Genomic DNA, 27,551 nt, shown 5'->3' with positions numbered 1-27,551 from the left:
TCTATGATTCTGTGTCCCTGCTGGTCATGTCCAAGTTGCCTTAGTTGCTTAAGTTAAGGAATAATTTTGGGCTGAGAATGAACTTTTCAGTCCCTGAGAAAGCAGCATTTCAGATCTGGCACCATCTTTAGGTGTCAGGCTTGTGGTTTTATGCTATTCAGAGAACATTGACTTGGTCCAGGCACTGAAACCATCCAAGCTAAATTTCCTTAAACCCTATAAACTTGATACATTGGCTCAATATTAGCATAATGTGAAAGGGATGGAGTGCATTATCCACTTCATGGGAACACTGTCAAAGGATATAGATGAAAGCCAGAATCCTTGGTGTGATGAGTTCTGCAGGAGTTCACCAAATAAACATAAAAGATTATACCCTCATGCTTGACCTCCCAAAATGATGGGGCATTCTCAGGTAATTTAGGCGCTAATGGGATATTAAAATATAGCCAGAAGGAATCGACATTAACATTAGAAAGTGAAGGATGTCTCATTAATTTATAGAGGTTTCTTTCTGATGTCTGGCTGAGTGATGAGCAGTGAACCCACTTGTTTTGAGCAAGGCCTGGAAACTTGAAGGAGCTGGAGATACAATTCCAGACTGACCCATCCCACCTAGAACACTGGCACATGGACCTACTGGAATGAGTCCAGAGGAGGCACCAGGATGAGCAGAGGGATAGAGCAGCTCTGCTGGGAGGAAAGGCTGCACAGCTGGGATTGTTCACCTGGAGGGGAGAAGCTTTGGGGTGACCCAGTTGTGGCCTTGCAGTGCCTGAGCAAGCTGACAAGAAATACAAAGAGACAATTTTCAAGGGATGGAGTGCCAGGACACAGAGAATGGTTTTCCAGTGCCAGAGGGCAGGGCTGGATGGGATATTGGGAAGGAATTGTTCCCTGGGAGGGTGGCAGGCTCTGGCACAGGGTGCCCAGAGCAGCTGTGGCTGCCCCTGGATCCCTGGTCCAAGGCCAGGTTGGACTTTGGGGCTTGGAGCAGCCTGGGACAGTGGAAGGTGTCCCTGTCCATGTCAGGGGTGGAACAGGATGGGCTTTAAGGTTCCTTCTCCCCAGGCCATTCTGGGATTCTCTGATTTTATGCACCAAGTGTGATCCATACACTAAGATCCTTTCCCACGATTTTAACAGGATTTTCCTGCTGTGGGATCAAGGGCTCAAGCTCTCCGATGTTTTTTCTTTCAAAAATAGCTCATAAAGTGCACAGAGAACAGAGAAAATAATTTCATTACTCACATGCAAAAAAATAAGATATAGGGGAAGAAAATAGGACTCCACTGAGAGGAGGCCTAGGGAGAAGAGGTGGGTCACCACCAGAGGGACAATGCTGGGAAGAAGCTGAGCAGAGGAAGTTGTCCTACAGAGCTGGGACCAGGGTGCTTCCCCAGAGCCTGGCACAGCTCTGGCAACAGCAGGATCTGCCAAATCCCCTGATCAAAGGTCTTCATGCTGGTGGGGACAATCCATGGGAAGGACACCAGGATGGCTCAAGTCGGACACCTGTGGCTTGACAGTTTGCTTCCATGTTGGTGGAGTTTTCCTTCTCAGCATCTGTGAGGTGAAAGAGATACAAGAATTACATTTTAAAATTAGTTTGCTGCAAGGAAGCACCTAAAGGTGCTGAGGGTCGGTAGTGGATATTCACTATCATTATTTCAGATCATGGATATCATGTTCATGATGTCATAGATAACAACTTTATCAAATGTTTGTTGGGGTTTGAGGAGGTTTCAAGGCCCCTACTCATTTGGGTCCCAGCTACTCACAGGAATCCATTGGTGCCATATCACAATCAAGAGTCTTTTTAGGCTCTGCCTTGCTGGATTTAAAACTTGGGAAGTGCCTAATGAGCGAAGCTTGGGATCAAAGGGATATCACTCGTGGGCTAGAGGTTACCAACAATTTTCTGCTTTTTCTGCCTTTACAAATGGGGATAACAAGCAAGTTAATGTTACCATGGAAACCTCAAATGTTGCTTGATTTTTGTCCAACACTCTTGGTTTCCTGTAACTTGTCATGAATGTGTGTTTATCCGTGGTTTTGTACATGAACAAGTGATGATAATTGTGACTTCTTATATATGAAAAGAATTACTGCCTTTGCTTTTGGTGCTGCTTTTGCACTGTTTTCAGTTCCTGTGTGCACAGTGGTTGCTTGAATTGGCTAATGTAATTAATTCTATTAAATTAATCATTGCTTTCCAGTTCCATTGCATGATTTTTATTTGGAGCTTATTATAATTCTGTGTTTCTTGCACAGAGGCCTGTACGTGCTGATCAGGGCATCTGATGACATTTCAAGAACATTTAAATATTTAAAGTTGAATTAAGCTTCAAAGCTGGTGAATCAGTGTTTGATGTGGAAGCACATTTAGGTTTTTCTGCTGCTGTGCTTCCAGGGCTCCTCGTTGGAAAATCAGGGCTTGTTTATTTCTTTTAGAATTGACTAACCCTTGATTTTTAAATTTATCAGCTTTAACATTGGCCTAGTTTTCCAATTTTTCCTCCAGAATCTTCCACAGTATTGGAGTGGTGTTGGGTTCATAGTTAAAAAAAATAATTGCCATATATTTTCCCTGAGGTTACTCCGTATTTTGGGGAAAAACTTTAATTTGATTCCAACAAAGCACACAAGTATTGAGTGGATTAGAAGCATTTTTTCCTGCTTTGTTTTTCTTTTCTTTTTTTTTTTTTTAAAGGAACAAGCTCAGTTGTAAAATGTGCAGTTTTACGGTAGAGGGAGAAGCTAAAACAATTGGAGATTAAAATAAAACCTCTCACTGATCGCTTCAATGTAAATGAACAATTTCCTTCCTGATTTTCTAACAAAGTAGCATTGATTTTGTGGAATTAATCCTGTATTTCCATTTCCCTTGGTGTACATTGCATGGCTCCAAGGGAGGATTTTCCTGGCATCCAAACCACCCAAAAGCTCAGAAGTAATTTTGAATACAGCCCATGGGAGATCTGAGATTCTCTCAGTCAAATCTAAACTAAGTGCAGCTTTTGCTGTCCCCACCTTAAAAATCCATAATTCTAATGCAGACCTGAAATTACAATTCCACTTAAATCTTTGATGTTTATGGGCTTTGGCTGCAAGATTTCCCAGCTCTGCTATTTGGAATTAAAAGGAGAAATGTGGATATCGGGGCGTGGTATGGAGGCAGGAAAGGAATTTTTCCATTGCTGTTGGATGGGAGGGGGCTGTGCCTGGCAGTGCCAATTGAATTTCCCTCTTTTCTTTCCAGGTCTCTGTGGTCAATCAGTTGGACATGCAAGTGATTGTCTCCAACGTTCCTCCCACCCTTGTGGAGCAAAACAAAGACCAACTCATTGGGTAATCAATTTATTTCCTCTCCAAATATCAGACAGTTCCCTGGCTTTGGGATTGGATGGATCAGGAAGTGAGGGAGGTTTTTTATCTGGTCAATAAGAGTCCCCAGGCACCACATCAGCATTTCTGGCTTCTTTTTGTAACACAGAGACAATTTTCTCTACTTGCTGTCATGGAATTAGTCAATATGGGATAGAAAATGCTGTAGGAACTAGTCTATAACCAATCTTTGTCCCTTTTTTCTGTCATTTCAATCAGTGATGAGTGGCCCTTCCCACAGGTCTGGTCCATCCTGCTTGTTGTTGTCCATAGAATTTGAAATACCTTGGGGTTGGTGGTCCAACCAGTCATTGGAAAAGTCTCTGCACGCCTCATATCTTCACTGGGCTAGGAAAAATTCCTGATGGATTTTCTCCTGGAGATTTGGGATACATTCCCCTTTTCGCCCTCTGTTTTGGGCCAGGTGTGTGTTGGCTCTGAGAGATTTGAATGTCAGAACCACCAATAAAGTTGTTCAGGCTGAACTCACAGGGACTGCACTTCCTGGAACCAGGAATAACTTTTAGGAATAACTTCCTAAAAGGAGGGATTGCCTAGAACCAGAAATAACCTCCTGAAGGGAGGGATTTCCTGTAAATAAAAATAATTTCCTAAAATGAGATATTGCCTAGAACCAGGAATAACTTCCTGAAAGGAGGGATTGCCTAGAAATGGGAATAATTTCCTAAAAGGAGGTATTGCCTAGAAATAGGAATAGCTTCCTGAAAAGAGGGATTGCCTAGAACCAGAAAAAATTTTATAAAAGGAGATATTGCCTAGAAATAGGAATAACTTCCTGAAAGGAGACTCTACTGAGGTGGGGTAAAGCTCTTTTCTCAGGTAACGAGGGACAGGAGAGGAAACAGCCTCAGGCTGCACCACAGGAGGTTTAGATGGGATTTTAGGGAGAATTTCTTCATGGACAGGGTGGCTGCAGCATTGGAAGGGGATGTCCAGGCAGGTGTTGAGTCCCCATGCCTGGAAGTGTTCAAAACCTTGTGGAAATGGCAGATGAGGACATGGCTTAGTGGTGAGCAGGGTGATGGAGATTGATGGTTGGACTTGATGGTCTTCTAACTTGATGGTTAGAGGACACTTCTAACCCAAACCTTTCTGTGATTCTGAATTTCATATTGAACAAAGCTTTGGAATGAGAGCAAAGCTTTGGAATGAGTACAAAGTTTAAAATACCCCACAATATTATCAATACTGAGCTCTCCAAATCATCTTGGGAAGTCTTTACCTTCACAAACACCATGGGCGGATAGTGCAGCTGGAGAATTTCTCTTCTAAGAAGTTTTTAAGGACAGCCTTTGCCAGAAGAATTACATCAACTTATTTTAAAATTAGCCCATTTGTTCCCAAAAGTATTTGCAGAGAACAAATATCTAAAAAATAATTTTGTAGCTGTGTACAAAGGTCTGTTTCACAGAGAAAACTATTTATTTCACTGCTCTCTTCAAATTTCAACGATCACCCTCTCCCTGTTTTTATACAGGTTTAATAATTAGTGCAGCCCATAAAAACAAAATTAAAATTTGTGGGGGTATTTTTGTGTGCAACCACAGACAAAGGGAAAACAAATTATTTGGAAGCTCATACCGAAATAGTTTTGCCACTTCAAATAATGCAGTAATTTATAAAATTGAATGTATAATTAATTAACAGAGAAAAAGACTATCATCAGCCCTGTCTAGTGGGATGTATCCCTGCCCATGGAGGGGAGTTGGAACAAGATGATCCTTAAGATCAACATAAACCATGCTGTGATCTGAATTAATTTAGTCACTACACAGGTTACTCAGCTCTTTCTCCTCTCATTTTGGCAAATATTAATCCCCGAAAATAGAGTTTGTGATGGGGAATGTTAGGGTGGGGGGGTACAGGAGTAATCTGTAGAATTACAGTGATTTTTCACAGTAAAATAAATAGTGGTTTAAACAACTTTGGAGAAGAAGTTATACCAGGTTCTGTCATTTTCACGAGGAGTTATGAGGTGTTAAGAATTATATAATTCAGTTTTCCTACACTCAGCACAGCCAGAGATGGGTGGGAGTTAATGGTCCATATAAAAGGGAGCAAAGAAGAGAAGATTTAAAGCATCAATATTTGTTTGGCTTAGGAGTTTTTTGAGGAATACAATGGACTTGTCTTCCCTGACAGTTCCAACAGGATATTCTGCAGTCATTCAGTGTTTTCCTCCAACTGCTTTAATTTCATCGTATTCTCTGGGCTGCACATCAATGTCCCATTTACCATTTCTCTTGCCCATCTTAATTATGGCTGTGCAGACAGAGCCATTTCTGTCTGCTGAAGGAAGGGAAGAGAAAATAGGCTGAGGCTTCATGGAAAATTCAGAAAACTTGGTGGAGACAGATGACGGAGTGTTCTTGAAATATGGAAGTTGAGGGGAATGCTTGTTTGCTGGACAAGGAACAGCATTTCATGGAATCTTAGCATATCCTTTGTTGGAAGCAACCCAGAGGTATCATTGAATCCCACTCCTGAAACAAAACAGCCAAAGGTGTTCTCAGAGCATTTAATTCCTTGGTTTTCACATGGTGGCCACTTAAAGCTCTGCCTAAAGTCAGATAAGCCAGACTGCCAAGGGAGATCTGAGCTTCTTCCATCCAGCAGGGAAGAGAACTGTCTTGGGAAGTAAATTCTTCTGTACACTCCTGTATAGATGAGATATCACATCAGTTCCTCTGAAGTGGAATAGTGGAGTGGGTTAAAATGAGAGTTTGGATCAAATATAGAGAGTCACGGGGTGGGTGAGGCTGGAGGAGCCGAGTGGGCAGCTGGTGGCACCTCCCTGCTCCAGCAGGGCCATCCCAGAGCCCAGGGCACAGCATTGTGTGCACACAGCTCTGCCCCAGCCCCAGGGAGGAGAGCCCCCAGGCTCTGTGCACAATGTGCTCAGGGCTGGCACTGCCCAGGGAAGAAGTTGTCCCTGACCTGCTGCCAGTGCTCTTCTGCTGCCCCTGGGATATCAGGATCCCCAGATCTTCCTTGTGCAGCTCCCCAGGGTTTCTCCCCTCATTCCAGCCATGCTTTTCTCAGTCAGTTTTATGCTCTGAAAAGAGCGGGGCAGTTCCCCAGGTAAAGAAGATCCATGCTGAACCCTCTAACACAATGCAGAAATGGCCAGGCAGGCTTTTCCCTGACAATCCAAATGTAGAATCCAGTGCTGATTCTTGGAGTTATTGCTGAGGGAGTTTTTTGGAATATGAACATTGAACCTTCTGACTTAATGGTTTGCATATCTAAAGCTGACTGCCGTCATTCTTCAAAGGAACTCTACTTAATGCACAGAAACTGTGCTGCACTTAAAAGAGATGTTATAAAATACTATAGCAGTAAATACTGCTGTAAATTATAGATCATAATATACAGCACATGTATATTGTGCATCACATAAGATTTTATGTCTAATCATAGTATATGAGACAATAAATTTTATATCTAGGAGCTGGAACACGCAGTTCAGGGAAGTGTTTCAGACGTGGATGATTTCCCTGCAGTTGTGTTTCTTCTTCTCCTCAGTCCCTGAACTGGTAAAAATTGAGCATATCTCAGCTGCAGGGTATAAATCACTCACTTTTCCCACAGGAGAAGTCACATTCCTGTGCTCACTTTAAGATTTTTTCCAGATAATTACTGAATAAAATCTAATTACAGGTGACTGGACTGTTTGCCTGTTGGGGTGGTGGCAGTGACCTTGCCCTTGAGCCCTTTCCACAGGTGGCACTTGGTTTCCTGCCCTTCATGAAACATTCCTGAGTCATAGGTCCAGTTGTAGCTGCTCTGTATGTCACACTTTACCTCTCTGACAGGACCATTTTGGAGTCACTTTGCTTCTGTCCCTCCACTCCACCTCCCCTCCCCTTTTTCTCTGTCAGTTCTTCACACTGTAATGTTTCATTCCAAATTAAATTGCAAACTTAGAAAAGGAAGAGATTAGATAATAACAGAATTGATTTAATTAGATAAAATCTGATTAAATAAAAAGATTAGGGGGACATTTGCCACCAACTGGCCACTCCTGTTTCATGTCCAGCTAGTCTGGGTTTGCTGGGAAAACATCCCAGGGCTTGGTGCAATGTTCACAGAGCCTGTTCCACCCTCCCTCCCGAGCAATCAGGATGATTAATAACTGCAGGCCACCTTTATTAAGTTGGGTAATAGAGACCCAAGCTTTTACAACTCCAGTTTTTCCACTTGCTGCTGGTCCTGGCAGCTGGGAAGCCCCAGTTCAGTAAGATCCTGCTCTCCATAACTCCCAGGGTTCTTGTGCTAATGGATCTCTCCAAAGCTCTCTTAATGCAGTGGATAAAGCTGTAAACTCCTGCTTTCCCCAGGAATTGCTGACAATTGCAGGAAAAGCCCTTTTGTGCTGAGATCTGGAGATTGTCCTCGGGGTCAGAGGGGAGATGGCTCTGGGTATTATTCTTTGGATGAGCGCAATGTTCCTTCTGCAACCAGGACAAATGAGGCTGAAATAAAAAGTTGGAGTGTGTGTAGGGGTTTTGGAGGGCAGGATTTTACAGGGTGAGCACAAAGAGAAGGAAAGCAACTGCAGCAGTGTGTAAGAAAGCAAATTTCCTTTATGGTGTGCAAACCAATCTGTTTGTAGTGGTGCTGGGGTGACAGTGGGACTTGAATCTTAAAGGCTTTTTCCAACCTTAATTCTCTGCTTTTAAAGGATTAGAATAAGTGGGTATAAAGGCATTGGCTCTGGATTGTTTTCTAAATACAATTCATAATATTACTATGAAATAGTAAATATGTAATTCTATGCAGAGGGAATTGTCTCTGTGCTGCTCCTTCCTGCTGGACACGTGTGTGATAGAAAAATAACCTTTGTGAAAGGCTTTTTTATAAAAAAGTGATGTTTTTGGCACCACAGGATGTGCAGACCCTTCCCTGAGTACTATTTATATTTTAATAAGGAATCTGGGAGCTGGGGCTCCAGGGTATCCCCCCCAAATCTATCACTGACTGCACCAGAGTGGGTGGAATTGGTCCTTTCTTTAGGAAAGTCCAGTTGAAAATCCAGTGGTTTCATTGTCACTTATTAATCCCACAAAGACTCCACACAGTCTGAATTTGCCTGAAGTGGAGAAGCATTGAGGAGTTAATTAAAGCACAGGAAAAGTGTGTATTGATGCTGATGGCGGGGGCTGGATGCTCTCAACTCTGCATGGTTGCAAAATTTATGTTTTCAAACACCTAGCATACAAATTTATCATTATTATTGCACCAGGTTATTTTTGGGAACTAGAATTTTGGCCAAAATTATGCAGAATATTGAATCTTCAACACTGCTCACTCCAAGTGTTTGGTAATCTGAGGCCTGTAAGAAAGAATGTTTGGAGGCTGTTTTTTTTCCCATTTCTTAAAATATTCCCCTGGATCCCTGGCAGTGCCCAAGGCCAGGATGGACTTTGGGGCTTGGAGCAGCCTGGGACAGTGGAAGGTGCCAAATTCCCCAGCCAAGGGACAGCTCAGCAGACCAACACCCCTGTTTTATTTTGCCTTTCCATTTAATTTGTATCTAAAGATGAAAAAAAAAAAATCACCTCAGGATTTTCAGGGAACTTTGGGCCTCAGGATCCCTCGATGACAGAGCAACTCCTCTTGTCCAGTGTCACTGCTGGGAATTGGGAGAGCTGTGCTAATGGGGATGCTGTGGGAGGCATTTCCCTCACTACTGAGCAGCTCCTGTGGACTTAGAGCAGCTGGAAAGGGTCTTTGCCTGTTCTGCTCCTGCTTCCACCTCTTACACACCACTTGGAGGATGGGAATGAGCCTTGTGGGCTTAACAAGTGACAGACTAATTTTAATTTGAATTCTGCTAATCAATACAGAACTGCAGTCGCTGTTATTACTTAAAAGTAGGAATCTAAAATAAATTGTCTTTTGTGAGTACCACTGCAAGCAAGTGGCCATTTCCAGAGGAGTTCTAAAACACTACAGTGTTTTCAGTATCACAAGTTCAGCTGAAGGATTTTTCAAACAGCTCTATAGGGACCTGCCCCATTTTTAAGTGAGTTCCTTAACCACAGCTTTTCAGCCTTCAGTGTGATTTTATTCTCTGTTTTAACCTAAACATGCAATTTGTGTGTTTCAAATTGAACACTGCTGCCGTTCTGCTGGACTTTGTGGGGTTTCCTGCAATGTCAGTGTAGCCAATGGCTGCAATGTACCCATTTCTCAGGAAGTGATATCACAGAATTCCAGACTGGCTTGGGTTGGAAGGGACTTCAAAACCCATCCAGAGCCACCCATGCTATGGGCAGGCACACCTTGCACTGTTCCAGGCTGCTCCAAACCCTGTCCAGCCTGGCCTTGGGCACTGCCAGGGATCCAGGGGCAGCCACAGCTGCTCTGGGCACCCTGTGCCAGGGCCTGCCCACCCTGCCAGGGAACAATTCCTAATTCCCAATATCCCATCCAGCCCTGCCCTCTGGCACTGGGAAGCCATTCTCTGCGTCCTGTCCCTCAATCCCTTTCCCAAACATTCTGTTTGTTCTTGAGTTTTAACGATGTTTTAGACAAAGATATTCTCAAAGGCAGTGAATTGCAGCAGGATGCCAGGAATTACTGAGGAAAGGGAATGTTGTTACTGTTTCTGCCAGAATAGATCCCCCATTATAACTTTCCAACCTGATGGAGCATTTCTGTCTTGGGTGTAATAAGAGTTCTGTAAGAGGAAACAGGGACAGGAAAAGGGGAAATGGCCTCAAGCTGTGCCAGGGGAGGCTCAGCTTGGACAGCAGCAGGAATTTCTCCATGGAAAGGGTGCTCAGGCCTTGGCAGGGGCTGCCCAGGGAGCTTTGGGGTGCCCATCCCTGGAGGTGTCCCAGGAAGGGCTGGAGGTGGCACTCAGTGCTCTGGGCTGGGGACAAGGTGGGCACTGGGCACAGGGTGGATTCTGGAATTCTGTGATTCCATGAAAAGCATCTCCTCCTGCAGCAAAAATTATCAAATGCTAATTATAGAGGCAAATCCTTTACACTTTTGTTCTGTCTGACAGCTTGTGCCAAACACCCTCCTGAGAATGATTGTGGTTTCTTTTTAGCCATTTACACTTCCATCATGTTTGGTGGGGTTTTATAGTAATCTCCATATCCCAGATTGGTCCTGTCAGGTTTTTCCTGGGGGAATTATTGTTGCTGAGGTGTCTGTGACAGGTTCTCACCTTGGCTGCCAGTGCAGAGCATGCCAGAAGCAGAGATAAGCAGAGTTTTCCATATCTGCAAACAACAGGAGAGCTTGTTCAGAGGACACCACTCCACAAGCACTGTGTCAGCCAATCTGTATCCCTATTTTCTCTGCAGTAATTCCATATATTTACTCCTCAGGTATGACCTGGCTCTGACATACTTGAGTTTTTCAAGATCTTATAGAAAAGCTTAAAAGCTTACAACGGGTTTTAAGGGCACACTAAATTTCTGCACAAAGAGAAGAGATGTTCTTTGGATAAATGTGAATCAGGAGTCTTGAAAAATCAGGAGCTGGTGGAAATCTTGTGTCAGGAAAAAAAAATACAACAGCAAAAATGTGACCTCAGCAACTACAGAAGGTTTTGTCTTGAACAAGTGACACCTTAAAGTCACTGATGTCCTTTTTTGTGGGAGATGTGTCTTTGTACAGACCCTGGTGCATCCGTGATGGATCAGGCAACACATTCCCTGGTGTTCCCCTGCTTTTGCCTCCCAGCTCAGCTATTGCTGCTTTGATTTTCTGATCATATCAATTACCCCAGGAAATTCTATATTTTCTTATAAGTTTAGATGGAACTTTTCCAATTCCAGATGCTCTGGTTTATTTCTCCCTCCTTTTTTTTCACACAGAGTTGATGATATTTGCATTTATACCTTTGTTTATAAAACTCTCTGTGGGCTTTGAGTGGACCTTTCTTGGTCCCACATTGGAAACCTCATTAACCATTAGCAAGTCTGGTTGTTGTTGTTTTTCTTGTTGTTGTTACCTCTAAATTCTATCAGCCTTTCTTTCCCATGCTTGTGGAATCCTGCTGCAGTTTATTTGATTTTATTTCCTGTGGTAAAAGTGTCAGCCCAATATTCCAATTTCCTCCTGCCTGTAAAACCTGGGGCCTTTTGGAGCAGCAAGCATTGCAGCCCCAGAAATGTTGTGTGATATCGGAGGCCTGGGTGAAATATTCCACCAAAAATCATTCAAGTGGTTGTTTCTCTGGGTGAAAATTTATGGAATGCACCCTGTGGAAGGCTGGAATGGAAGTGCTGGAATCATATAACTTAATAAAAGGCTGACAGAGGGATTTTGTGTGAAATATAGGTGATGATTCCCATGAGCCATTTAAAACTCAACTGGGGTCATAAATACAAAGAGCTGGACTTAAGGACACAATTTCTGAGGACCTCTCCAAGCACTGCTGAGCTTTTCTCAGGAGTTCAGCATTTCAGAGGTTATGTGGAGCAGCAATTCCTATTTAAAAGTGCTCTGAAGGTCAAATTCCTTCTCATCCTATGAGTTTTGACTATCAGTACCTCATTTGGGCTGGGGTCAGTGGTGAGCAGCACAAATCAATCACTGCAGCTTTCCAGCTCCGTCTTCCCTTTAGGATTTTGGAACGCTACGTCCAAGACCAGATTCCGGGGGCGACGGTGGTGGTGGAATCCATCGGAGCACGGAGGTTTGGGGATGGATATTCTGAGGAGGATTACACCAAGTCCGACCTCATGGTCTATGCCATCGACCCACAAACCAACAGAGCCATCATGAGGAACGAACTTTTTAAGTGAGTGTTTGTTTTGTTGATCTCTCTCTCTCTGTTTCCATGGATTGTTTGGGAATCTGATGGTCTGTTAGAAACCGTTTCAGCATAACAGGAGCAGAAAAATCCATTGAAACAGCTGCTGCATGGATATCCCCTCTGGATACCTTGGGAATTTGCCACTTCCTAGTTCAGTCCAGTGCCTTGGGCTAAATTGTCCCAATCCATATCATTTAAACATTGTCACCATGACAGCTTGTGATGGGTTTTGTCCACCCTGTGGAGGAGCTTCCAACTGAAATTCCTTCAAGGGGTTTCTTTCCTATGTACACAAGGTCCTGTGTGATCTTCAGGCTTTGGTGACGCAGTGTTGACCTTCAGGCTTCCCACAGTTTCTGTTTGGAGCTTGAGTCCCTTTTTCCTTTTTCCTTTTTCCTTTTTCCTTTTTCCTTTTTCCTTTTTCCTTTTTCCTTTTTCCTTTTTCCTTTTTCCTTTTTCCTTCCCTCTTCCCTTCCCTCTTCCCTTCCCTCTTCCCTTTTTCCCTTCCCTTTTTCCCTTCCCTTTTTCCCTTCCCCCCTTTTTTTTTTCCTTTGGAAGGGAAGGAGCAGAGGTGGTTTGCACCTCATGTAAAACACAGACTGGGACATGACCCTCAGTGCAGCCTGGCCTCCACACAGGAGATCAGGCTCTTCAAAATGCAAATCAGGTTCTTCTTCTAAAGAAAAAAAAAAAAAAAAAAAAAAACAAAAAAAAAAAAACACCTTTTTTTAGTTTGGGGTTGTTTGGTTTTTTTTTTGGTTTCTTGGCTTTTTGGGTTTTTTTTTTTTTTTCATGTGTTCCACCTTGCTGTTGGTTTTCCTCTTGGTGAGAACCCCACCAGGCTCTCCCTGTGCTGAGCACATCCTCAGCAGCCTGGCAGGAAAAGGCTGCAAACCACAGCAGGGAAATGAGGTTGGAAAAGGGCTGCTTCTCCTGAGCTCCTGGTGGAGTGCAGGTGAAAACGGCAGCATAGGAAAGTTCTGCAGATAGTCAGATTATATAACCTAGGAAAGATCACTGGGATCAGTCTGAGCAAGTTTGGGACCTCCCCAAATTAATTCTGAACATACCTGTCAGCAAAGCAACTGCATCAGACAATTCAATCAACTACAACCTGTCAAAAATTAGGCCTTTTGTCTTTTTTTTTTTTTAATTTTTCCAGGCTCAGTTTTATTCTAACTTTGGGTGCTAAATAAGGCATCCATTTGCTTTTAATTTCTGGGTCCCACCAAGGTCTAGGCTCATGTTCACATCATCCTCTGTATTTTTATTCTTGAGAAGTTCTGCTCTGGGCTATGTTTTAATTCTTTTAATCACTTGAACTTTTCTCTGAACCCTCTCCAGTCTTCCACCATCATTTTTCTGAAGTAGGAATATAAAAAAATTAATATTTTATATTAAAATGTATATGAAATATAATTAATAGCAATAATTATTAGCTTTCAGGGGGTATCAATAGAGCCTCCTTTCTTCTTCTGGCATTTGTTTTTAGGTATCCCCATGGTCATTCAGTCTTTTCAGGCCTCAGTGATACTCAGTGGGTTTTTGTGGTCACTTTTCCAGTATTGGTCATTCCCAGAATGGAGTAATTGTGATCTTTTCCCAGTTTTATTCAAGATTCTGACCCTTTTCCTCCTCCCTTTGGAAAACTCTCAGTAAATCCACTGCTATCAGGATATGAAAATCAGCTGTTATCTGAAAAGGGAGGCACTTGGCTCTTTGAATTTCAGTAAAAATAAACTTTTCCCTTTGTAGACTCTCTTCATGGTCAGGAAAAAAAAAAATGTCCCTCTTCATTTGGGTACCCTTTCAAAATATTGGAATATCTTTTTAGGGATGTTCAGGTGTCTAGTGAAGTATCCAGAGCAGAATAGAGTTAATATGGGTTAAAAATCAGATTTTCCAACAGAAAGGGAAGGGGATTCATCTGAGAAACAACATCATTAAAATGCTCCCTCTGCCTGCAAACTCAGCTTTTTAGGGGCTTTTTTTCTTCTCTTCAAAAGCTTTTAAGTATTTAAATCGGCAAAATCCCAGGGAATGCTTCCTTGACTTTAGGGTAGAGGTGAGTGGCTGTCAGCTCACTGCACTAAGGAGAGAGAGTTTTGCAGCTGATTCCCAAGTTTTCACTGGAAAGTGGGAGAACCTCAGGAGATTTGGGCCAGGGATGTACCCAAATCCACAAAGATTTTAACCTCCTAAAAAGAGAAAGGTCCCTCCTGGGAGTTCGATTTCAGAGGGATGGCTCAGGTTCTTCCTGCCATGGTCAGAGGACACTGCAGCAGTGGCTGTCCCCTCACTGAGAAGCCACGAGTCCCAACCACCCTTCTGCCAGCCAAGAGTTTGCTCTGGATCTGACAGAAAAGGGATCAGGGGGAGAAAGAATCATTTCATAAAAGTGGATATGATGGGAAAAATTTGAATAAGTCCAAAAGAAACAGAACATCCTGTTTTACTAAAAATTAAATCTAAAAAAAATCCTATTTAATTAAAAATTAAATGTTTTACCTAAATATTTAATTACAAATAAGGAAGATAAATTCCCACAGGTGATTTTCCAAGTATTCAACAATTCCATGATGTACCCAGGACCAACAGCACAGAATTAGGTGACTTCTGCCAGCTGGGATTGTTATGCAGCTCACCAAGTGATTGTGTATTGGAAGATACCTGTGGCTTTTCCAGAATGGGCTTTTTTGGGAACACCTGCTGTGCTCCTGCTTCTAAAGCAGAGTGGAGGCTCTGATTTAACAGAGTTTCTGGTGAACCTGTCACTGTTTGAAAACAATTATTTCTGAAGGTCGAACGCAAGGGGAATTGAGGATGAAGTGGAACAGCAGGTGGAGAACTGCAGGGATACAGGAGTCAGGGATCCAAACCCAAAAAGCAGCTGGAGCTGGGAGAAGGGGGTGGACACAGCAGCTCACCAAGCAGCAGCTGAACAGTCACAGTTGTCACCATGAGAAGCAAACTTCACTGAACCAAAGTGTGAGGCTCCCGTAATCCACAATATTAATCCCACAATAATTCCAGGGGAATGTTTGCCTGGAAAAGCAAGGCATGATTTAGAAGTCATGGATGCAGCAGCTAGTGCCAGGGGAAAAAAACCCATGTATCTCTCAAGATATGCAGAATTTTGCTTGTCCTGTACTTTGTAAAACTGATACACAAGGAGAGATCTGTATTTTTCCTTCAGATTGTTATGATTGATTACCTGAAGTTTTTATTAATCAGGGACCTCATAAAGCTGAACCATTCAGGTTGGGAAGAACCTCTGAACTCAACAGGTCTAACACTTAACGCAGCATTTCCAAGCCCTCCACTAAACTATGTCCTCACATCCACACATTTATGGAAGACCTCCAGGGATGGGCACTCCAGAGCTCCCTGGGCAGCCCCTGCCAAGGCCTGAGCACCCTTTCCATGGAGAAACTCCTGCTGCTGTCCAAGCTGAGCCTCCCCTGGCACAGCTTGAGGCTGTTTCCCCTTGTCCTGTCCCTGTTCCCTGGCAGCAGAGCCCGACCCGCCCTGGCTGTCCCCTCCTGGCAGGAGCTGTGCAGAGCCACAAGGTCCCCCCTGAGCCTCCTTTTCTCCAGACTGAGCCCCTTCCCAGCTCCCTCAGCCACTCCTCCTCTGGTTTTTGCTCCAAATCTGTTTGATTACACCCCAAAAATGGATCTGGATAGCACCTGTACTTCACTATGTCCTCCCTCTTCCACAAACCCTAAAAGACTCCGAAGCCACTCAGATAACTTCCCGGACTGAAACGTTCAGCCTCCTTTCCTATCTTTTAAAGGGAAGAGGCTTTGATTTATTGGAGCATAAAAACCAGTTGAATGCAGCAAATTCCTCCTGAATAAATTAAGTGGTAAATGTCCCCTGTTAAACAAAACTGTGTGAAGCTCCTGCACAACGTGTCAGGCTCCATCACGGCGTAAACGCTCATGGCTGAGTTACGAACCTCTTAAAAAGGCTCTGTCAGAAAAATGCCAGCAGAATTTCAACAGGGAGATGGTTAAAATCATCCAGGGATTTAACGTGTCCTGCTGGGAAGGCTTTTGCCAGCTCAGAGGACATGGGACATGCACCAGTGACATCTAGTGAGCAGCAAGAGAATGTTTATATCCACTTTATGCCATCAATTAGGTTGGAAAAGGGATTTTTTTCTCAAGTACCAAGGAAATGTTTTGTGGAAGAAGTCAGGAGTTGGAATTATTCTTCCAGACACCTTTGTAAGGGTGGGGGTAAGCAGCCTCTTTGCCCTCAGTATCATGACACCAGCCCAAATTCATCATTCAGGACGAGCTGTTCTGCCTGTGACAAGATCCAGTACACACCCAGAGCAAAGCAGATTCTCCCAAAAATTCCAAAATGAAAAAAAAGGGGGACAAGAAACGCTACAAGGATTTATCAGGAAATTAATCCGAGGGGAGTCAATTGTACAATATTACCGCCTTGAAGAAAAGTGTTTGAAGAGTGGAATTTGTGTCTCATGATGAGAGTAAGGAAATCAAAGCTATCTCAGGCTTTCTTTAGACATTCAGAGTCTATACACAAAAATTCTTACTGAAGTTTTTCGTTGTTTTTTATTTGATAATTTCTGGAGGTTTTTTTCCCTTCATTTTTCTCCAGGAGAACCACTGTATATGTAAGGATCTGGAATTCTGCTATAGCTCCCACCTTCTAGGATCCTCCATCCTAACACTTCTCCTAATTTGGTCTTAGGGGTTCAAAAGAGACAAAATAGAAAAAATTAGGTGTGTCTTGTCCTTTTTCTCCTTCTTCATGCCCTCCATGTTTCACTGTAGTGTTGGCATTTTTCTATTAGTTTAGGCTTAAAACACACTGTTCAACATAAATAATATATATTAGCACATTATTATAAATATAGCACACGTAGTTACTAATATATAATGTTTATAACATCCCACTGAGGGCAGAGCCCCACATGCTGCCCTACAAGACAGACCTGCAGCAAAGCAGCAAAACATGTTATAAATAAGCAAAAATAAACAACCTTAAAAACCAACACAAACAAATTATAACTTCTTCTTTAGCAACAATACAGAAAGAGACTTTCTACAATCTCAGAATCATCAATACCACAGATTCCGACACCAAAGCCCACAAAGATGATGTATGCTCTTTATTGAGCTATTAACCTTCCCTAATTAAAACTCTTCTCACAAACTTGGCCCTAATAGTGGGGTGTTTTTGTAACTTGAAGGTTCCTGGATGGCAAACTGCTGGATATCAACAAGGAGTTCCAGCCCTACCTGGGCCAGGGTGGGCGAATCCTGGAGATCCGCACGCCGGACGTGGTGGCCAACGTGAAGAAGCAGGCACAGGCCGTGGGCTACACGGAGGGGGCACTGCTGGCCCTGGCTGTCATCATCATCCTCTGCTGCATGCCAGCCATCCTTATCGTCATGGTCAGCTACCGGCAGTGAGTACCCTCCTCCTCCTCCTCCTCTCCCAGAGCTTGTAATGTCGTAGTAGAGGTGCTGCATTTTGTGGCGGAGCCGCTTTGACGATTATTTGTCTTTTCGAGATTAATTTCTATTTATTATTGCCTGTTTCTAGAATATTTTGTATGTGTTATCTAGATTTCTAGTATGTAAATAATTTCTGGGTTTAATCCCCTTCTCACTACAAGGGTTGTGATTTATTAAAAAATATGGATATTGGTCTAGTACCGATATACAACTGTGACGGACAAAAACTCTCTAACAGGTTAAAGTTAGAAAGTGTATGTTTATTCTATGCCGGGCAGTGTGCAGGATAGCTCCCAAATCCACACCGCAGCTTCCAGGTGATTACAGAGCCCTTTTATCCATACAAGTATTGGATACCCAAAATACAAATGCATATTCATAATTTTGGTACATCCCATTCCCCGCTTCGTATGCTGATCACTCCAAAAGCTATTAAGCATGCATAGTTTGTTCCTTGAAATAGGTCAGTGGTCCCTTTCATGGGGAGGGGTCCCAAAATGAGGAAGTAAATGACATCTTCCTCCTTCTGACCTTTCTACCTTTTGAATGCCAATATGACAGATGAACTCTTGGTAGAACTCCCATTCCTTGTCTTCAGTTGGTTTCAGAACAGAGGAGGCCCACAATTGTCTTATGTTCCTAAAAGCAATTTGTCAATTTGGATATTCTTCATTATAACCCCAGATAACTAAACATTCCGCTGACAAGCAATCAATTATTAGTTAACTACTAACTCTTAACTTCAAGGCCTACTCATTTATTTTAATTAACTCTAGTAAGGCTTATTTCTAACTAAAATTATAGCTCCTCTAAAATCTCTAAATTCCTTAAAATTTACGTTCTAGTTGCTCAATGCTTGGCATGACGAACACGGGAAGTGCATCCTGGGTTTCCTAACATGGTGAAGGACTTTTGTGTCAAAACACGGGCTCAAAACCCAGGTGTTGACACAGAAGTGAAGATTCAGAGCTGAATTCCATACAAAAAAAATATATATATATTGAGAAAAAAGGGGCTTTTTCAAGAAATTAATCAAAAATCAAATTAGAGGATTCCAGTGTTTTTGCTTAAATCCTAAAATATTTTTTCATGAGCTTCTTAATTGCAAACGTTTCCTGACGACTTGGCTTTCTGCCATTGTAGGGCAACATCAGAGATGCTTTTTTGATATTTCCTCTTGCCTGTTAGATTCCAGTAATTGGCTGAAAAATTAATTCAAATCAACATCTGCAACAAGTTCCTTTCAACTAAGATTTTCAGGTCTGCTCATATTTAAAATTGCTGCATTTGGACTGCTCCATACCTATTCATTTATTTATTTAGAGATATATATATATAGATATATAGAGATATATATATAGAAAGAGATATATATTTATTCATAGATTTATTCTCTAATTTAAAATTATATTCTTAAATTTACATATACATTATATTCTTGTTCATAGATTTATAAATCCATTTATTCTTTAATTAATTATTATATTCACATTCCCTTTTCTCCATTTTGGGTGAAGAAAAAAAGCCTTTTAAAGAAGTTTGGAAGAGCTTGACCAACTTCTGCATCATTGGGATGGCAGATCATTCCCAAATTTCCTTTCCCAGAATTCTATGGAAAATTTGCTTCCATGAGCCAGTTCAACTTGCAATTCATTGGTGGCTGATATCTGAACTGCAGATTCCTTAAAGAAATGAAACAGCCTCATTTTTCCTTGGCATCTGTTAGATTATCTAAACATCATCAATCTCTTTTAGGAGCTCTCAGGAATCTGGTTAAATTCATTTCATCCAAAAATCCGATTTTTCCAATCTAGAAATCTGACTTGGAGTGGAATTTATATCAGCCCATTGTGAATAAATTGTATTTTATGGCGAGTGCCAAAGAAAATGAAAGGAATTTCAGAGTTAAATTAAAATTCTAAGCCTCATGGTTTGTTTTTGCATTCCAGCCTTTTTCACTCCTTTTCCAAAGGAATCTTGGTATTTTTCCTAAAATATTTCTTTAGTAATAAATCTAAAAATGACTCTTTTGAAATCCAGTATCCAGCACAAACCTGTAAGCTACTTATAAATTATTTATTATTTACTAATCACTGAAGGAATGGAATCTTCTAAATAATAACCAAAAATTATGTTCCTTCATTATTAAAAGTATTTTACATAATACAGTTTTTAAATATGCTAAAATGAGAAAATACAATAAAATAATAATTACATTATTTATATTGTTATATAAAATCCTTCAATATAAAGAAACAAGCCCAAAAATGTGCCTGCTTAAGAAAAAATGGGAGAAATATTCATGTTTTCATGTCTTGCTTTCATTCCCTGCTGTAATTCGTATTTCTGCTGACTACAGAATTGTTTCCAGGGGATCAAAAATAGCAGCGAAATGCTGTTCAGCTCTGGAAGTTCTGATTCCTTAAACAAGTCATTAATTCTGGAATTTGATGTGTGGAATAATTAAGTAGCCTGTAGTTTATTACTCCTCTTAGAGTCACTCTTATGGGCAGTTGTTGGAAGCAGAATTTATTTAACCTTCCTTTTTATCTCTTTTTTTGCAACCAAACAGATTCAAAGAGTAAGTATTTATTCCCAGCTTTGTTTCTTCTAGCTTGCACGGGAATACTGACAAATTTTGTTCACAAAATTTATTAAATATAAGGGGTTTTTAAATTCCTATACTCAATTTGCTCCTGAACTCCTGGTGTGATGTGTTTAAAAGTGATTTATTTTTATGGCTACCTGATGTCATTGGGGTATATCAGCCACATCACCCTGGTGGTGCTCCCAAAATGAGGACCTTTGTTTTTTAGACAGGGAACAGAAATTTTTTCCACAGTGATTTTAATCCACATAAGAAAAAAAGTAATTAAAAAAAAATTTTTAAAAAAGGATTTTTTTCAGGAAAAACCATTCAATGAACAAAAATTTCCCAGCCAACTCCATTAAGAAAAAATGAGTTGTGAGTGGACAAGAGGGAGTGGCATCAAACTGAAAGAAATCGATTTAGATGGGGTATTGGGTAGGAATTGTTCCCTGGGTGGGTGGCACAGGGTGCCCAGAGCAGCTGTGGCTGCCCCTGGATCCCTGGCAGTGCCCAAGGCCAGGTTGGACAGGGCTTGGAGCAGCCTGGGATGATGGAAGGTGTCCCTGACATGGCAGGGGATGGCACTGGATGGACTTTAAGGTCCCTCCCAACCCAAACCATTCTGGGATCTGGGAAGCTCTGGAATTCCACCAAAACAGAACAACCAGGAGCTGAAAAATCCAGGAGAAGATGATCATGTTGTTACTTTGATAAAGACAAAATCCAGGGCAAAAACATAGAAAACCTCACATGTGAGCTTTCTTTGGGGCATGTTTTGGGGTGTTCCTGATGAGTGTTTCTCCTTCCCCCCGTGGCTCTCCAAAGGCGACAGGCTGAGTGTGCCAAGACTGCGAGGATCCAGATGGCTCTGCCAGCAGGAAAACCGGCCGGAGCCGCGGCCAACAACCTCTACGAGGAGCTTGGAGACAGCACCATGTGAGTATTCCTTGAGATCCATCCCAAAAGTCACTGCCCTGGGCAACCTGGGATAGTGGGAGGTGTTCCTGCTCATGGAATAGGATGGGTTTTATGGTCCCTCCCAATCCAAACTATTCTGGGTTTGTATAAATTCACTTCATGCAGTCTCTGTGCAAAAGGTTTTCTTCATTCTCCAGCTGCTTGGGGTTCTCCAACATCCAGAAAAGAAATAGGCTGGCTCTGGAAGGAGGGAAAAAACAATTTAATCTTCTTGGAATGCATTGGGGAACCTTTAACAGACTTTGAGTGGGCAAAAAGGTCTCACCAGATGTTTTTTTCCTAAGAGCAAGATCCTCCAGCAGGTCACTGCTGCCAGGACTGGGTTGCTTGGCACATCCAGGCCACCCAGCACTCAAAAGCTGTTTTCCAAAGCTGTTGACTAAACACATCCAATAAAATTCATTCTTATCCATTTCACTCATCTGAAATGATAATTCCCTGAAAATTGCTGCCCCAAAGTCTTCATTTCCTAATAAGATGTGTTCGGTTTGTTGGGGTTTTTGTTCTAAATTTAAACCTGTTTAAATATTGAAATTAAAGGAACTATCAGCAGAGAAACCCCTGGTAGCTCAATAAACTCATCTTTTACCTCTTACATGCTCATAAAATAATAATCTTGCAAGGCTGCCTCTCTTTTCATGCCTCTGTAAACCTGAGGTTGATGGACTCCAATAACAATTTACCTCTCAGTAGGAAAATATTCCAACCAATTATTATTTGTCTGATACTGGGGGCTTTGTTTGATAAGCTTTGCCACACTTCCTCATCTCTGTTTATACTTGAAAACCAAGGAGTGCTGAGGAGCCCAGCTTGAATAATATTTGGAGCAGGTAGGGAGTGAGTGGATGGTGGAAATGAGGATTGCTCAGTTTTCAATCATGATTTGTTTTGCCCAGAAAGTTGAAATTTTCCAGCTGCTGTGATGGAGTTTATAAAATGTTACAGGGCCATGACAGAGCTTTAACTCTTGGATAACTGGGTGCAGTCTCTGCATGGGGAATAATAACTTCAGCTTTTCTGGGTAAATAGGGGGTTAAAATGCTGGGAGGAGGAATAGTTTCTCCTAAGGGCTGAATTTTTGCTTTCGTCAAGGTATGCTTGGGCAGGAAGGGAGGAAGAACGTGTGGAATAAAGTTTTTTTTTGAATGGGAGCACTTCTGTTTGAGAGTTACATCTATACCCTTATGCAGGGAGGTGCCATCTGGATAAAATTCATCTTTTTTTACACTAAACCAAATTTCTGCTGAAATTAATTATGTGATGCTAAACCCAGAAAAAGCCTCATTTCACTGTGTTTTATCTGCAAAGGTTTTTTTGGGGTTTAGAATTGCCCCAAAGAGGTGCCAGTTCCCAGATCTGCAGTATTGACTTTGAGGCTTAGCTTTATGTTAATTTGGAAAAAATAGTCTTCATTGCACCAAAAAGGTGCTGTAGTTGGAATATTGTTTCTCAAATGTCTTTGCATACAACAAAAGCTTATGTGTCATGCTGAGGAACTGATTAAACACAAAAATCCTTCAAAGATAAATCAAAATCCATAGGATTTGCAAGAAAATATCAGGCTTCAGTAAATATAATTACAAATTAACTTTTTCTTCCCCATTAAATATTTTACTGCAGGGCATAGGTATACCTTAGGAAATTCTTATTTGGGAAAAATATTTTATTGCCATTTCTCATGAGTTTTAGTACATTGTTCCCTGTTTTAGTTGTCCTAAGTCTGTCATCTTTCATTTGCAGTGTCTTGTTTGCTTTCTTTGGTGTTTATAGCAAATGAAATGGAACAAAGCTCTTTAGTTTTAAATCTGCCTTGTCTCACCATTTTCATTTTTCCCTGTCTCTGGATCCTTAGGCATCAGTAAGTAAGCTTATTTCGTTTTCTTAATATTTGTAGCTGGTAGAAATTAGTTCATTTTCCTTCCAGCAATTCCCATCCAACCTCGCAAGGTGAAGTTCATATTTTATTTGTCCATTGAGCAGGAAAGACATTTACTGGGAAGTTCCAATACTTCTGTGCTTCTTTATCCCTCTTCTTGGAAGCAGAGAGAGGAAGGGTGATTGCTGAACTTGAAGGGCATTATTTCTAAAGCCAAAAGGTCAAAAAAAAAAAAAAAAAACCACAACAAAAAAAACCAAAGCAACATTGAGTGCATGAACAGAGGTCTGCTGGGAGTTCATGGATTCATAGCTGGGTTTAAACCATCCCTGGCTGTTAATTCCAATCCTATGCACTGCCTGTAGAGTCTTTGAGCTGACAGAACCTGAATTCTCTGGTCTTTAGTGATGGAAACAGCTCCACACAAACAGAAAAACATGGTGGGGTGACCTCAGCTCTCAGAGGCCTCATGTGGAACAAGGAAGAGGCTGAGGAACTTTTGAAATAATCTGCTCCAGTGGCAGAAAGGTGGTGGCACCTTGCATGAGCCTTCTGCTGGAGGGGCTCCTTCAAGTTCAGTCACTGCTTCTCTCCCCTCTCAGTAGATGCAGTGCTTGGCTGACCTCAAAGCTGGCAGCTTCAGAATTCAGAGTTCCTGTAGAGAGGGGCCTGGAGCTGCTGGAGAGAGCCCAGGGCAGGCACCAGGATGAGCAAAGGGATGGAGCAGCTCTGCTGGGAGGAAAGGCTGACCCAGCTGGGATTGTTCACCTGGAGAGGAGAAGATTTGGGGTGACCAAATTGTGGCCTCCCAGTGCTTGAAGGAGCTACAGGAAACATGGAGAGAGACCTGGGACAAAGGATGGGGTGTCAGGACAAGGGGGAATGGCTTCCCAGTGCCAGAGGGCAGGGATGGATGGGATATTGGAAGGAATTGTTCCCTGGGAGGGTGGGCAGGCCCTGGCACAGGGTGCCCAGAGCAGCTGGGGCTGCCCCTGGATCCCTGGCAGTGCCCAAGGCCAGGCTGGACAGGGCTTGGAGCAGCCTGGGACAGTGGAAGGTGTCCCTGCCATGGCAGGGGGTTGGAGCTAGGTCATCTTTAAGGTCTTTTCCAATCCAAACCTTTCTGGGATTCTCTGATTAGCGTGAAGTTAATTATTTTTATTCATTCAGCCCAGAGGAAGCTTTAGGCATACTCAGCTCTGGCAAACTGCAGTGCTTGGGGAGAGTTTATTCACTTTGTGGAGCATAGCTTTTGTTCTGCAACACAAAAATGAGAGCATGATCCCTAGGAGAATGATCCCTGGGTTCTGTGTGGGTATTCCAGTCCTCCTGACTCCCTGGAACATTGGGAAGCTGAGTATTCCCTGCCTGGGTGGCCCCTGATCAAAACAGGAAACAAAAGTTAAGAAGTGTTTTGTTATTAAATATAACCCCCAGGGGACTTTTACATCTTAAATAACTTAGAGGAAAAAGAAGATCTCTTAATTAACTCCTTCTACATATTTAAATTTCCCTTGCAATTTTGCTAGGGAAAATTTAACCACCATAGATTAATTTCTTATTAATTTGGATTTGGGTATGTTTTCTGAAATATGAAACAATACCACCAAAACCTACAGAACAATGTGACCAAGAGATCAAAAACTTCATCTTCCAACATTCACAGAATCATGGAAAACTCCATTTTTTTCTCCTAATCCTTTGCCAAAGTTCAAACTTTTGTAGAGACAAGGCTTAGAATTTTTAACTCAGAACTTGTGTGAAAATACTGGACATCTCTAAGTCACTAAAAACAATTTTATGTTATATTTTAATTTGGGCAGCTAGATAAGATTGCTACTCACTATGTACTTTGGGCCTGCCTGACACAGGCCCAAATCTTAAATTTCTCACAGTTTGAGAGAAAAATAAATCTCACTTCAGCCTGCAGTGAGCATTATTTAAAATAGGACTCGAAGGGCACTTTTCTAGCAGGCAGTTTGGGGCTATTCCTTTTAAAATATTATTTATTTTCAAATCTGCTCAGAAGGTTGTGGTATTAAAAATATTTGAGGGAAGAAGTTAGTGAGGGACTGGGAGGTGACAGATGCAGTCCAGAAAGCAGTAAGACCTCCCACTTTTGGTGTAGAAATTCAATGCTACCAAGCCACAGGGGTTTTTCATTGGGTTCAACATGATGAAGAGATGGAATCCATACACATAAGAGATGAAATTCATTCACATATTGATACTTCTGTGATGTTTTGTGCTTCTAGGTGGATAGGCCAAAATATTGACTGATAATTTTAGAATCTAAGAGTTTTTTTTACAACAAGTGAATTTATTTTCTAACTCACCAAGTAGCTGTGCAGCTTCAAATTAAAGCAAGCAGCAACTTGTTTTAATTTTTCTTCCTTCCCCTTTAAAGAAGATGCAAAAGTAAATGTCTTGCCAGTAGTAGATGTGCTCCTGCTGTTGGGTTGTAGTTTGCTAGAAGTGATTTAATGGCTCTGATTCATGTCATAAGTTCTTTTTTTCTCTCTCTCATAAGTACCTATGTCCATGCATGTTTCCTCACATGTGATTATCTTCTTTTCTTTCAAGTCTTTTTCTTCTCTACCATTTCCAACAAAGCAGGGGAAAAAAGTCAGTCTTAGAAGAAGGAGACCGACAGAGAGTTATAAGCAGCTTTGCTTCCCGTGCTATAGAGGCTCACAAGCAATCCAGTATCAATGGATCCCTGAACAATAACCTCCCCAAATCCTCGAGTAACATCACTTTTTTGTCCGATGAGAACCCGCTAACGACCCAAAATCCGCTGTACGTGGAAGGTCTCCCTCAAAGCCCCGCTGCCTCTGGATTCCTACGGAAAAGGAATGATACTTTAGATACTCTTTCTCCTTCAAGACTGGCCTGGAGAGAGGCCTCTTTTGGGAGCAGCCACCGGGCATGGACAGTGCCCACTCACCTGACCAGGAGACACATGTCAGGGTCCCTGGGTAGGCCGGTGATCATGGACCCCATCCAGTGGCAGCAGCAGAGACTCACAGCCAAGGAGGAAGGAGCTGAAAACCCCGATAGCAGTGACGATGTCAGCAGTCCACTCTTCCAAAAGATCAGTGGCCCCAAGCTGACTGTGAAGGAGAAGGCGAGGCAGTTTGAGGCGCTGCAGGAAATGAAGCAAGTGAGGTCTCCCGAGGTAAAATCCACGCGGTCGCCCACGCACAGCACCGGTGTCCAGGAGGGAGAGAGCGCATCAGAGCAGTCTCCCAAAAGCGTGGTGGCTTCTCCCCACCTTCGCTCCTCCCCTCTGTCCTCTCCAACGCCTTGTGCTGAAGGAGTTGAAGCAGAGGCCACCGTGGTCCCCGCTGTAATTGTAACTCACCACGATGACCATCAAGAACATTCTCCTCCACCGACTCACAAACCAACCCCTCCGTCTTCTAGGATAAAGAAACCACTTTGCCAAAGTTTTCTAGCTCCTCAGACCAAAGAAAATGTAGAAAGCATTCCAGATCCACCTAAAATTCCCCCACCCCCACCTCCACAGCTGTCACCTCCACTGCCACCACCACCTCCATCCCCTCCTCTGTTGCCACCACATCCTCCGCCTCCACCCGCAGTTTCTCTTCCTTCTTCTTCTTCTTCCTCTTCTTCCTCTCCATCTCCTCTTAGCACACAGCTCCTGTCCCCTGCCAAGCATTCCAAATCCCCTGCCAAACATCCAGCTGTCCCCACCCCGGCCGCAGTGCCAGAGCTTCCTCCTCGCAGGGAGCTCAAAGGAATTCTTAAAAACATTCAGAATTTGGCCGCCATCGAGAAGTCAGTGGCCAACATGTACAGCCAAATAGACAAGAACCACCTGCTGCCCAAGCACGTCCCCAAGCTCAAACCAGCCCCGAGCCCAGAGCTCCCAACTCCAGAAGCCGCAGCCGAGCACAACCAGCAGAATGGGAACTTGAGCTGTGTTGTGGAGGAGCTGGAGAAACGCTTCCCCTCCCAGTCGACAGCTCTGTAATGCTCACAGGTGGATGTTCCCTGCTTTTCTTGAGTGGGAGGACTCTAATGCAGGACATAGTATCTGCCTCAGACTCTCCAAAAATCCTGACTTTCCCCCTTTTCTCTGCTGTAAACAACTTTACCCACTCCCAGTCCCAAATGGAGAGACGTTGTCCTTCCCGTTCGCTCGGAAATTCGTGATGTAAAATACAGTTCTTCAAGTTGTTTTCTCAGAACTACATCTTGCTGGTTCTTAGTCTGTTTCCTGGAAATTCTTGGGGGAAACTGTCCATTTTTACCCAAGGATGTGGCATAGATGGCAGCAGGCTCGATACTTCTTTAAGCAGTCTTCACTGTAGGTAACGTCAGTCAGATTTTCCTGCAGCTGTGATTGAAATCTCTTGCTTTGCCCATAAAAAGGAAGGAATTTTTCCCCACCTGGAA

At 42.5% G+C, this 27,551-nt stretch overlaps 1 protein-coding gene across 17 annotated transcripts in view; it reads left to right on the top strand.

Moving 5' to 3' along the window:
- PCDH15 (protocadherin related 15) overlaps positions 1–27,551 on the top strand; it is a 617,117-nt gene that overhangs the window by 577,052 nt on the left and 12,514 nt on the right. For all 17 annotated transcript variants that reach the window (XM_072930869.1, XM_072930868.1, XM_072930871.1 and 14 more), the window contains 4 exons: positions 3,263–3,351; positions 11,999–12,175; positions 17,418–17,636; positions 21,101–21,211. In XM_072930869.1, coding sequence (XP_072786970.1) covers positions 3,263–3,351; positions 11,999–12,175; positions 17,418–17,636; positions 21,101–21,211 — 596 coding nt within the window. The remainder of the gene's footprint in view (positions 1–3,262; positions 3,352–11,998; positions 12,176–17,417; positions 17,637–21,100; positions 21,212–27,551) is intronic.

The sequence above is a fragment of the Taeniopygia guttata genome, chromosome 6 (assembly GCF_048771995.1).
Source record: "Taeniopygia guttata chromosome 6, bTaeGut7.mat, whole genome shotgun sequence".
Lineage (NCBI taxonomy): Eukaryota > Metazoa > Chordata > Aves > Passeriformes > Estrildidae > Taeniopygia > Taeniopygia guttata.
This window is presented reverse-complemented; position numbering and strand designations above follow the sequence as displayed.